This window comes from Muscardinus avellanarius, assembly GCF_963383645.1.
Source record: "Muscardinus avellanarius genome assembly, chromosome: 12".
In the NCBI taxonomy this organism is placed as follows: Eukaryota; Metazoa; Chordata; class Mammalia; order Rodentia; family Gliridae; genus Muscardinus; species Muscardinus avellanarius.
In genome coordinates, this window is record NC_137798.1 from 40,625,374 (window position 1) to 40,637,699 (window position 12,326).

At 39.8% G+C, this 12,326-nt stretch overlaps 1 protein-coding gene across 5 annotated transcripts in view; it reads left to right on the forward strand.

The window, feature by feature from the left end:
* Window positions 1-12,326, forward strand: part of SRP54 (signal recognition particle 54) — a gene marked incomplete at both ends in the record, with an annotated part of 36,262 nt that extends 23,936 nt beyond the window's left edge. For 3 of the 5 annotated variants that reach the window (XM_080706706.1, XM_080706707.1, XM_080706709.1), the window contains 5 exons: window positions 3,013-3,086; window positions 3,492-3,600; window positions 5,070-5,240; window positions 8,752-8,847; window positions 12,235-12,326. In XM_080706706.1, the coding sequence (XP_080562832.1) occupies window positions 3,013-3,086; window positions 3,492-3,600; window positions 5,070-5,240; window positions 8,752-8,847; window positions 12,235-12,326 (542 nt within the window). The remainder of the gene's footprint in view (window positions 1-3,012; window positions 3,087-3,491; window positions 3,601-5,069; window positions 5,241-8,751; window positions 8,848-12,234) is intronic. The other 2 variants (XM_080706708.1, XM_080706710.1) reach the window with 2 other exon arrangements.

The following is a 12,326-nucleotide window of genomic DNA, read 5'->3' on the forward strand; positions in this document are numbered from 1 at the left end:
ATGGAACCCAGGGACATTGTACCTCCAAGCTACACCCCCGGCCCTATTTTTTTTTTTTCCTTTTATTTTATATTTTTGTGGTACTGGGAATGGAACCCAGGGCATTCCACCTCTGAGCTACACGCCCAGCCGTATTTTTTATTCCTTATTTTGTAATAGGGTCTCACTGAGTTATGGAGGGCCTTGCTAAGTAGCTGAGGCTGGCTGTGAACCTGGATCCTCCAGTCTCTGTCTTGAATGCTGGGATTACAAGCATGCGCCACCATGCCCGGCTCTTTCTTTTTATAAGTGAAGTTAATTTACATGTAATGCTCACATTCTAAGGATACATTCCATCTTTTTTATTATTATTAAAATGCACAGTACCCATACTTCATTAAAACAACAGAACTTTCCTATTACTCTAGAAAGTTTGTTGGTGCCCCATTTTATTTTTAAAATACTTCATATTTTATTTTATTTTTTTGTGACACTGGGGATTGCCAGAGACTTCTACCTTTCAGCTATATCCCCAGCCCTATTTTTTATGTTAATTTTTTTTTTTTTTTTTTTTTTTTTTTTTTTTTTTTGGTGGTACTGAGGATAGAACCCTTCTACCTCCGGGCTACACTCCCAGACCCATTTTATATTTTTTATTTGGAAACAGTATCTCTTAAGCCAGTGAGGCTGGCTTAGTGATCCTCCTGTCTTTGCCTCCCAAGCATGGGGATTACAAGCAGTGCGCCACCATGTTTGGCATCCTATTTTATTTTTATTTGGAAACAAGGTCTCACTTGATTGATGAGAGTCTGACTACTTTCTAAGTATCCTTAAACATGTGATCCTCCTGTCTCAGACTTGTAGGAACCAGGATTACAAGTGTGAGCCACCACACCCAGCTTACTTCATATTTTAGAAACTTGAGAACATGTCCTTTTCTAGCCAGATGTGACGGCACCACACTTGTAATTCCAGCATTTGAGAGGCTGAGACAGAAGGATTGTATAGGTGCAAAGCCAGCCTTAGCTACCTAGTGAGGCCTTTGCAACTCAGTGAGACCCTATTTCAAAATAAAGAATAAAAAATAAGGCTGGGGGTATCACTCGGAGGTAGAATCCCCCTGGGTTCCATCCCCACTACTGCAAAAAAAAAAAAAAAAAAAAAAAGAATGTCCTTTTATCTTTTTTCTGACTCAGCATTTTTTTCAGTACTAAAGATTGAACTCAAGGTTATTCTATCTCTGAGCTATATCCCCAGACTTATTTTACTTAAACAGGGTCTTGCTAAGTTACCTAGTCCTGGCCTCAAACCTGCAGTCCTCCTGTCTCAGCATCCCTATTAGCATATTTTTGACAGTTGTCCATGTAGTTACATATGTATGTATGTAGTTCTTTTCATTGCTGAATAGTATTTCGTCCACAGACTATCCATTTTTGTATTCATGAACAGCTATGCAATTTAAGAAAATTCACCTAATCTAGCCAGGCGTGGTGGCACACGCTTGTAATCCCCACGCTTGGGAGGCGGAGACAGGAGAATCGCACAGGTTCGTAGTCAGCCACGCTGGTTTAAGAAACCCTGTTTCCAAATAAAAATATAAAATAGGTCTGGGAGTGTAGCCCGGAGGTGGAAGAGCTTCCAGGAACCCCAGTACCACCAAAAAAAAAAAAAAAAGAATAGAAGAAAATTCACCTAATCTAAAAATTTTTTTTCCCAGTACTGGGGATGGAACCCAGGGGCATTCTACCTCTGAGCTACACTAATTTTTATTCTTTATTTTGAAACAGGGTCTCACTAAGTTGCAATGGGCCTCACTAAGTACCTGAAGCTGGTCATGAACTGGATCTTCCTGTCTTCAGTCTCCCAAATGCTGGGATTACAAGCATACACCACCATGCCTGGCTAAGGTTCTGTATATTTATATATGTCTACCTTTTCTGATAAAATGTAAGGTGCTTTGGGAGCTGGGTGTGGAGGCATGTGTTTGTAATCCCAGTGTTTGGGAGGCTGAGACAGGAGGATCGCGGTTCAAGGACAGCGTCTGCTACTTAGGTCCTTTACAACAACTCAGACCCTGTTTCAGAATAAAGAATAAAAAATAGGGCTGGGGGTGTAACTTGGAGGTAGAATGCCCCAGGGTTCCATCCCCTAAAAAAAAAAAAGAATGCCAGCTTCTATGTATCTATATATTCCCTACAGCATTCATTTCATCTTGTGTACGGTAACTACTCAGTAGTCAGGCATGGTGGTACACACCTGTAATACTGGAACTTGGGAGGCTGAGACAAGAAGGGATCACAACCTCAGCAACTTAGACCCTGTTTCTTTTTTTTTCTTTTTTTTTTTTTTTGGTGGTACTGGGGTTTCTGGAAACCCTTCTACCTCCGGGATACACTCCCAGACCTATTTTTATATTTTTTTTATTTGGAAACAGGGTCTCTTAAGCCAGCGAGGCTAGCTTCGAACCAGTGCGATCCTCCTGTCTCCGCCTCCCAAGCGCGAGGATTATAAGTGTGCGCTAACACACCCGGCAGTAAGACCCTATTTCAAAATAAAAAAACAAAAGCTAGACTTGGTGGTGCACACTTATAATTCCAGTACTTGGGAAGCTGAGACAAGAGAATCACAGGTTCAAGGCCAGCCTCAGCAACTTAGTGAGGCCCTCTGCAAATTAGAAACTGTTTCAAAATAAAAAGAATAAAGTAGGGCTTAGGATGGAACTCAGAAGTAGAAGGCCTCTGGGTTCCATTCCCAGCACAACACACACACACAAATAAATGAATAAAATAAATAAATAAATAAATAAATATTTAAAAAAACGTCAGGCTGGGGATGTAGCTTAGTGGTACAGTGTCCCTGAGTTCTATTCCTAGTACAAAAGAAGAAAAAACAAAACATTGTTAACTGCTTAGTTAATATTTGAATTGGATATTTTATAAGTATGCTTCAGGATTAATCCATGAGGAAACACTTATTTTTATTGACTGGAAATGAATATTATATAATATATTCAATCATTTTATTGTATTTCAGGTCAGTTTACGTTGCGAGACATGTATGAACAATTTCAAAATATAATGAAAATGGGCCCCTTTAGTCAGATCTTGGTGAGTTAGAAGTTTCTCTCTACCCTTTTTTTGTTGTTAAAATTTTTGAGAACACCGGGTGTGGTAGCACATGCTTATAATCCCGGCATTCGGGAGGCTGAGACTGGAGGCTCGGGGTTCGCAGATAGCCTCAGCTACTTAGTGAGGCCCTCTGCAACTCAGTGAGACCTGGTTTCAAAATAAAGGATAAAAAAAAAAAAAATAGGGCAGGGGGTGTAGCTCGGAGGTTGAATGCTCCTGGGTTCCATCCCCAGACCTGCAAAAAAAAAAATTTTTTTTTTTTGAGAACATATATACTAGCTTTTATTATTTGGGTAAAAATATACCATTTAAAGTTAATATTTAGATGTAGACATTCTGGGAAATTTTAAGCTGCTAATGACTTTATGAATAAACTTGTTTTAGGGGATGATCCCTGGTTTTGGAACAGATTTTATGAGCAAAGGAAATGAACAGGAGTCAATGGCAAGGCTAAAAAAATTAATGACGATAATGGATAGTATGAATGACCAAGGTATGATGGCATTTTTCTTTACTTGGAACTGTTTTCTGAATATCAGCAAGTTGAAAGTTTCACTGTTAAGGGCTGGAGATAAAGCTCAGTGATAAAGAGCTTGCACAAGGGCCCTGTGTTTGAGCCCTAATTTTTAAGCTGGTCATGATGGTACATGCCTGTTATTCCAGTACTTGGGAGGCTGAGACAGGAGGGTTACATGTTCAAGACCAGCCTCAGCAACTTAGGTTCTCAGCAACCTAGTGAAACCCTGTCTCAAATTAGCTAAAGTCTCACTTTAACTTCAGCAATTTAGTGAAACCCTGTTTCAAAAAACAGAACCTGGGCATGGTGGCACACACTTGTAATCCCAGTATTTGGGAGGCTGAGACAGGGGGATTGCAGGTTTTCAGCCAGCCTCAGCTATTTAGTTAGGCTCTTTGCAGCTTAGTGATACCCTGTTTCAAAATAAAGAATAATTTTTAAAAAGGCTGTGGGTGTAGCTCTTTCTAATGCCTCTGAATTCCATCCACAGTACTGCAAAAAAATAAAAATAAATAAATAAATATAATAAAAATTAAAAAAAAAAAAAAGAATGAGCTGGGCGAGGTGTTGCATGCTTATAATCCCAGCATTCAGGAAGTTGAGACTGGAGGATCACGGTTTGCTTACAGCCTCAGCTACTTAGTGAGGATCTCTGCAACTTAGTAAGACCCTGTTTCAAAATAAAGAATAAAAAGTAGGGCAGGTGGTGTAGCTCAGAGGTAGAATGCCTTGGTTTCCATCCCCAGGCCTGCAAAAAAAAAAAAAAGAAAGAAGTAAAGAAGGAAAAACAGGGCAGCGGTGTAGCTCAGAGGTAGAAAGACCCTAGGTTCAATTCCCAGTTCTGAGCCGGGAGTGGTAGTGCACGCTTATAATCCATGTGCTTGGGAGGAGAATCTCAGGTTCAAAGCCAGCCTCAGCTACTGAGTGAGGCTCTCAGCAACTCAGACCCTCTTTCCAAATAAAATATGAAATAGGTCTGGGAGTATAGCCTGGAGGTAGAAAGCCTCTGGGTTCCACCCCCAGTACCACCAAAAAAAAAAATTCCCAGTTCTGCAAAATAATAATAATAATAATAATAATTATTATTATTATTATTATTACAATAATAATAATAATTATTATTATTATTATTATTTGTAGGTAGAAAATTTGGTCTGTTTTTTTTTGTTCTGTTGTTTTAATAGCATATAAATACAAAAGTATTGTTTTGAATATAGTTTGTTTTATTTGTAGAAAATTTGAGGCAAATGCAGCAAATGGTAACATTTGTTAAATGTACATGATGGTTTGAATATTATATTTGTTTTTCTGTATGTGAGATATATCATAGTATGAAAAGAGAAAAGTTAAATAGTTATCGCTTTTAAAAACATACCTGTTAAACTCTGCGTTGGTTATGAATGATAATTGTAGGTTAAGTGAAAGTAATTGGTCCTTGTCTACAGAACTGGACAGCACTGATGGCGCCAAGGTTTTTAGTAAGCAACCAGGAAGAATCCAAAGGGTAGCACGAGGATCAGGTGTGTCAACGAGGGATGTTCAAGAACTTTTGACACAATATACCAAGTTTGCACAGATGGTGAAAAAAATGGGAGGTATTAAAGGACTTTTCAAAGGTAAGAAAATGATGTGACCATTATCAGTTAACAGACCAAAAAGAAAGAAAGAAGTTAAGAGACCAAATCTTAAAGTCAAGGAGTAAAGCTCAGCTTGGTGCATGACTATGATCTTAGTACTTGGGAGGCTGAGATGGGATCGAAGTTGTGGGGACAGCTTCATCAAATGGTAAGACTCTGATCAACCTAGTGAGACCGTGTTTCAAAATAAATAAAGTCAAGGAGTACTACCACTATTGGAAAGTTTATTGCTGACTTTCACGTTCTAGTTAAGTACTACAAGGATTTATGATGTCTACAATTTATTTGTTTTCAGATTCAAGGTAATGGAAATTAATGTTGAAGAAAGTAAATGTGATGGTTTTATTTTTATGAACACAATGTATATATTTTAGAAACCTTAGAGCATCTAAGAAAGCATAAGAAAATAATTTAAATACACATAACCTTACTCAGAGAATTCCACAGATCCTATTGCAAATAATGCTTGCTAAAACTGCTACTTTCTTTTGATAAATCATGGTTATCTTTAAATACTGTCAGATATTCTTCAAAATGTATGTTTAAGCCAGGTGTGGTGGTGCATGCCTGTAATCCCGAACTTGTGAGGGTGAGACAGGAGGATCACAGGTTTGAGCCTGAACAACATAGCTTAGCTTGACCTTATTTCAAAAACCAAAAAATAAAAAGGGCTGGGCGTGGTGGCGCATGCTTGTAATCCCAGTACTTGGGAGACTGAAACAGGAGGACCACAGGTTCACAGACAGCCTCAGCTACTTAGTGAGGCCCTCCACAATTTAGTGAGGTCCTGTATCAAAGAATAAAAAAAGAGGGCTAGAGTCAGGTGAGGTGGTTGCACGCTTGTGATCCCAACATTTGAGAGGCTGAGAGGATCACAGTTTATGGACAGCCTCAGATACTTAGCTGAGGCTGGGGGAGTAGCTCAGAGGTAGAATGCCCCTAGGTTCAATCCCCAGTACTGCAAAAAAAGGGGGGGCTGGGGGGCATATCTTGGAGGTAGAATGCCTCTGGGCTCAATCTGCATTGCCACAAAATATGTTTTAACTATTACAATTCTAGTTATGTGTATTTTTTAATTTTTGGCAGTGCTAAAATCGGGCTATGTGCCTGTTAGTGTACTTTTGTTTAATGCTTTTTGTTGGACAGTTTGGTTGATTCACTGACTGTCTCTCTCCCTTCTCCCTCCTTTCATCCTCACTCCTCTCCCCCCAGCCTTTTCTTCTTCTTATTTTTTTTAATTTTGAAACATGATCTTTTCTTCTTATTATTTTTTTTAATTTTGAAACATGATCTTTTTTTTTTTTTTTTTTTTTTGCGGGTCTGGTGATGGAACCCAGGGGCATTTGACCTCTGAGCTACACCCCCTGCCCTATTTTTTATTCTTTATTTTGAAACCGGGTCTCACTGAGTTGCAGAGGGCCTCACTAAGTAGCTGAGGCTGTCCGCGAACCGTGATCCTCCAGGTCTCAGCCTCCCGAATGCTGGGATTACAAGCGTGCGCCACCACGCCCGGCTTGAAACATGATCTTGCTAAGTTTCAAAGGCTGTCCTCAAATCTACAATCCTCCTGTCTCAGCTTCACAAGTACCGGGATTATAAGCATGGGCCACCACACATAGCTAACCCTGACTGCTTGATAGAACCACTGCGGATCCATCAGCCAGAACCTATCTCAGCATCAATTCTTCAGTAAAGACAACAGAAATGAAGTGGGCAGTCAGTATGTGCTCATCCTTTTCACACCAAACCATCACTAGATTTTAGAAATTTTAAGTCCTGAGAACAAATTATTTAATTAATTAATTTATTTATTTATTTATTTATTTATTTTGAGGTGTTGTGGATGGAATCCAGGGGCATTCTACCTCTGAGCTACACCCCCAGCCCTATATTTTATTCTTTATTTTGAAACTGGGTCTCACTGAGTTGAGAAGGGCCTCACTAAGTAGCTGAGGCTGTCCGTGAACCGTGATCCTCTAGTCTCAACCTCCTGAATGCTGAGATTACAAGCCTGTGCCACCACACCCAGCATGAAAAACAAATTTTTAGACAAATCGCAAATAAACATAGAACTCATAACCTTCCACAAATTTGTTAATCATTTTTTTACAGATTTTTAATATACATTTAATTATGAAAAAAATACCTTTACTTTCAGTCTTAATTCACATAATTTATTCAGATTAGGCAGCTGTGATTAGAGAATCAAAGACAGCTTTGTTTTTCATTTTTATTCAGTGCTCCTGAAGCTGGACATAGTGGCACATGCTTATAATCCCAGTATTTGGGAAGCTGACACAGGAGGACCGCCAATTAGAGGCTAATTTCAGCAATTTAGTGAGATGCTGTTTCAAAATAAAAATGTTAAAAGGGCTAGGGGATTCAGGAGGCCGAGACAGGAGGATATCACGCAAGGTTCATGGTCACCCTCGGCTACTTAGTGGGGCCCTTTGCAACTCAGTGAGACCCTGTTTCAAAAAATAAAAAGACTAAAAAGTAGGGCTGAGGGTATAGCCTCGAGGTAGACTGCCCCTGGGCCCCAATACTGCAAAAAAAAAAAAAAAATAGGGTTGGGGGTGCAGCTCAGAGGCAGAATGCCCCTGGGTTCCATCCCCAGTACTATAAAAATAAATATATAAATAAAACTAAATAAAAAGTAAGTAAGAGGGCTGGAGGTTTAACTTAAAGGTAAAAATGCCCTTAGATTCAATCCACAATACCAAGAAAAAAGAAAAGAAGGAAACTTCTGAGAAGTACCACAGTTAATAAAAATGAAGAATACCAAACATGAGAAGGAGGGAGGGGCAAGGGACAGGGCAGGTGTGGATAAAGTGGGTATGTCTCCACCATCTTGTACCCCATTAAGATGTATAACTACAATGCATCAGTAAAAAATTTTAAAAATAAAAATAAAGAATAAAGCTGGGCATGGTAGTGCACGCCTGTAATCCCAGTACTTGGGAGGCTGGGACAGAAGAATCACAAGTTTGAGGACATGCTCAGTAAGCAGTGAGATTTTCCATCAACCTAGTAAGACCCTGTTTTTGTTTTTTTGCAGTACTGAGGATTGAACCCAGGGGCATTCTACCCTGACCTATACTCCCAGCCCTATTTTTTATTCTTTATTTTGAAATAGGGTCTCACTGAGTTGTAGAAGGCCTTACTAAGTAGCTGAGGCTGTCCACAAACCACAATCCTCCTGTCTCAGCCTCCCAAATGCTGGGATTACAAGTGTGGACCACCACACCTGGCTTGACTGTGTTTCAAAGAAAATTAATAATAATCGGGTGGAGTTGTAGCTCGGAGGTAGAATGCCCTTGTGTTCTATCCCTAAAAACACACGAATAGTAGAGATTATGAAATAATAGGAAATACTTTTGTTGAGATGATAAGATTATAAGTGAATTCTTTGTATTTATTCCATTAAAACTTTCTGTGCTACCTTGATTATATTTTATCCTTATTCTGATTCAGAAATCTGTTTTTTCAGGTGGTGACATGTCCAAGAATGTGAGCCAGTCACAGATGGCAAAATTGAATCAACAAATGGCCAAAATGATGGATCCAAGAGTTCTTCATCACATGGGTAAATAACAGACTTATTTCCAGTTGCTAATACACAGCATATTGATAAGGGTTTAGTTTCAGTGGTAAGCCTTCTTTTGTGATTTTTTTTTGGGGGGGTCAGTACTGGGGATGGAACCGAGGGGCATTCTACCTCTGGGCTGTACTCCCAGCCTTATTTTATAATGTATTTGGAAACAGGGTCTCACAAAGTTGCTGAGAGCTTCACTAGTAGCTGAGGCTGGCTTTGAACCTGTGCGATTCTCCTGTCTCAGCCTCCCAAGCGTGGGGATTACAATGTGCGCCACCACGCCCGGTTGGGATTTTTATTTGTTTGTGTATTTTGTGTTTGTGTTGTACTGGGAATCGAACTCTGGATCATTTTACCTCTAAGCTATACCCTTAACCCCTAGCCCTATTTAATTTTTCATTTTGAAATGGTCTTGCTAAGTTGCTGAAGCTGCCTTCAAATTGTGATCCTCCTGCTTAGCCTCTCAAGTACTGGATTACAGGCCTGCGTTACTACATCCTGCTTTGTTAATGCTTCTTTTAGTAACGTTTTTCCTTGTTGGATTTTTTTTGTTGGTTTTTTTTTTTGTGTGTGTGTGTTTTGTTTTTTGTTTTGGTACTGGGAATGGGACCCAGGGGCATTCTACCTCCAAGCTACACATACCCAGCCCTATTTTTTATTCTTTATTTTGAAAAAGGGTCTCACTGAGTTGCAAAGGGCCTCCCTACTTAGTAGCTGAGGCTGTCTTCGAACCATGATCCTCCTGTCTCTGCCTCCCAAATGCTGGGATTATAAGCATGAGCCACCATGCCCGGCTCCTATTGGATATTTTTAGTGATGAAAGTTTAAAATTACCTAAGATTTTTTTTTTTTTTTTTTTTTTTTTTTTTGGTGGTACTGGGGTTCCTGGAAGCCCTTCTACCTCTGGGCTACACTTCCAGACCTATTTTTATATTTTTATTTGGAAACGGTCTCTTAAGCCAGCGCGCACGGCTGGCTTCGAACCTGCACGATCCTCCTGTCTCTGCCTCCCAAGCGTGGGGATTACAAGCGTGCGCCACCACGCCCGGCTACCTAAGAATTTTGAACCCTGATTTCACATTTTCTTTGTAACCTTCTGTGTTGCCCTTTAACCTGTCAGAACCTTGTTTTTTCTTTTATAAACAAATAATATCAGGAAATTGTGATGGTTAAGCCAAGCATGGTGGTGGCACAAGCTTGTAATCTTAGTACTTGGAAGGCTGAGACAGAAGGGTTGTAGGTTCATGGCCAGCCTCAGCAACTTATAAGACTTTATAACAACTTTATAAGACTCTTTTCAAATAAAAGAATAAGCCGGACGTGGTAGTGCACACTTATAATCCCAGCATTTGGGAGGCTGAGACAGAAGATTCTGGATTCTCGGACAGCCTCAGCTACTTAGTGAGGCCCTTTGCAACTCAGTAAGACCCTGTTTCCAAATAAAGAAAAAACAATAGGACTGGGAGTATAGCTCAGAGGTAGAATGCGCCTGGGTTCCATCCCCAATACTGCAAAAAAAAAAAAAAAAAAAAATAGGGCTGGGGTTGTAGCTAAGGGTTAGTTGCCCCTCCCTGGGTTCCATGTCCAGTACCAAAAAAAAAAAAAAAAAAAAAAAAAAAGAAGAAGAAGAAGAAGAAAGAAAAAGAAAAGACCAGTATTTGGGAGGCTGAGACAGGAGGATCTCAGATTTGTGGCCAGTCTCAGCTACTTTGTAAGGTCCTCTGCAACTTAGGGAGACCCTGGTTCAAAATAAAGAACAAAAAATAGGGCTGGGGGAGTGTAGCTTAGAGGTAGAAAGCACCTGTGTTCAATCCCCAGTACTGAAAAAGAAAAAAGAAATTGTGACAATTAAGTGAACTTATACATCTGAAAACAATTCTGGCATGTAGTATATTTTTAATAAACAGTGAATTCTTTTCTTCCTATAAATCCTAAGAAATAAGAAACACCCCCATTAATTACTTTTTATGTAAATTCTGTTTACAAGAAGACTTGTGATCTTGCTAGAAAAATAAATATTTGTTTCTATTTACTCTGTGTAATGAGTACTGTTCTAAGATTTTTTTTAATTTTATTTCTCACAATCTCTTGATGAAATAGATTTTTCATTATTTTATTTATTTATTTTTGTACTGGGGACTGAACCCAGGGGCATTCTACCTCTGAGCTACACCTCCAGCCCTATTTTTTATTCTTTATTTTGAAACAGGGTCACACTAAGTTGCAGAGGGCTTTACTAAGTAGCTGAGGCTGTCCATGAATCCGGATCCTCCTGTCTCAGCCTCCAAAATGCCGGGATTACAAGTGTGCGCCACCACGCCCAGCATTCTTTTTATTTTTTATTTTTGTGGTACAGAGAGTTAAACCCAGGGGCATTCTAACTCCAAGCTATAACCCCTAGCCCTATTTTACTTTTTATTTGGTAGAGTTTCACTGACTTTCTGAGGCTCTACTTGAACCTGTGATCCTCCTGTCTCAGTCTCTGAAATACTGGGATTACAGATTTGCACCACCATGCCTGGCTTCATTTTTTTTTTTTTTTAATAGGGAGGATATTGGTGATATTACAGATTTTTTTTTTTTTTTTTTTTTTGTGGTACTGGGGTTCCTGGAAGCCCTTCTACCTCCGGGCTACACTCCCAGACCTATTTTTACATTTTCATTTTTGGAAACAGGGTCTCCTAAGCCAGCCGCGCGCGGCTGGCTTCGAACCTGCGCGATCCTCCTGTCTCCGCCTCCCAAGCGTGGGGATTACAAGCGTGCGCCACCACGCCCGGCTTACAGATTTTTAGTTGTATGTTTTTTAAGGCTAATGCATAAATTCCAATTAGAATGCAGTTTTTGTTTGTTTGTTTGTTTTTTGTTTGATGGTACTGGGGCTCCTGGAAGCCCTTCTACCTCCGGGCTACACTCCCAGACCTATTTTATACTTTTAATTTGGAAACAGGGTCTCTTAAGCCAGCATGGCTGGTATCGAACCCGCGCAATCCTCTTGTCTCCACCTCCCAAGCGCGGGATTACAAGCGTGCGCCACCACGCCAGGAAGAATGCAGTATTTTTACAAGTTAAAATACTTGTTAGCCGGGCATTGTGGATCACGCTTGTAATCCCAGCATTTGGGAGTCTGAAACAGGAGGATTGCACAGATTTGAATGCAGCCTTAGCTACTTAATGAGGCCCTTTGCAACTCAGTGACACCCTATTTCAAAATAAAGAATAAAAATTAAGGCTGGGGGTATCATTCGGAGTTAGAATGACCCTTGATTCCATCCCCAGTACTGGAAAAAAATAAAAAAAATAAAATTACTTGTAAGACAAAAGTAATAAATGTTTCAAATTGTGCCTGATAATTCTGTTTGTACTGTACTTTCTCTCCAGGTGGTATGGCAGGACTTCAGTCAATGATGAGGCAATTTCAACAGGGCGCTGCTGGCAATATGAAAGGCATGATGGGATTCAATAATATGTAA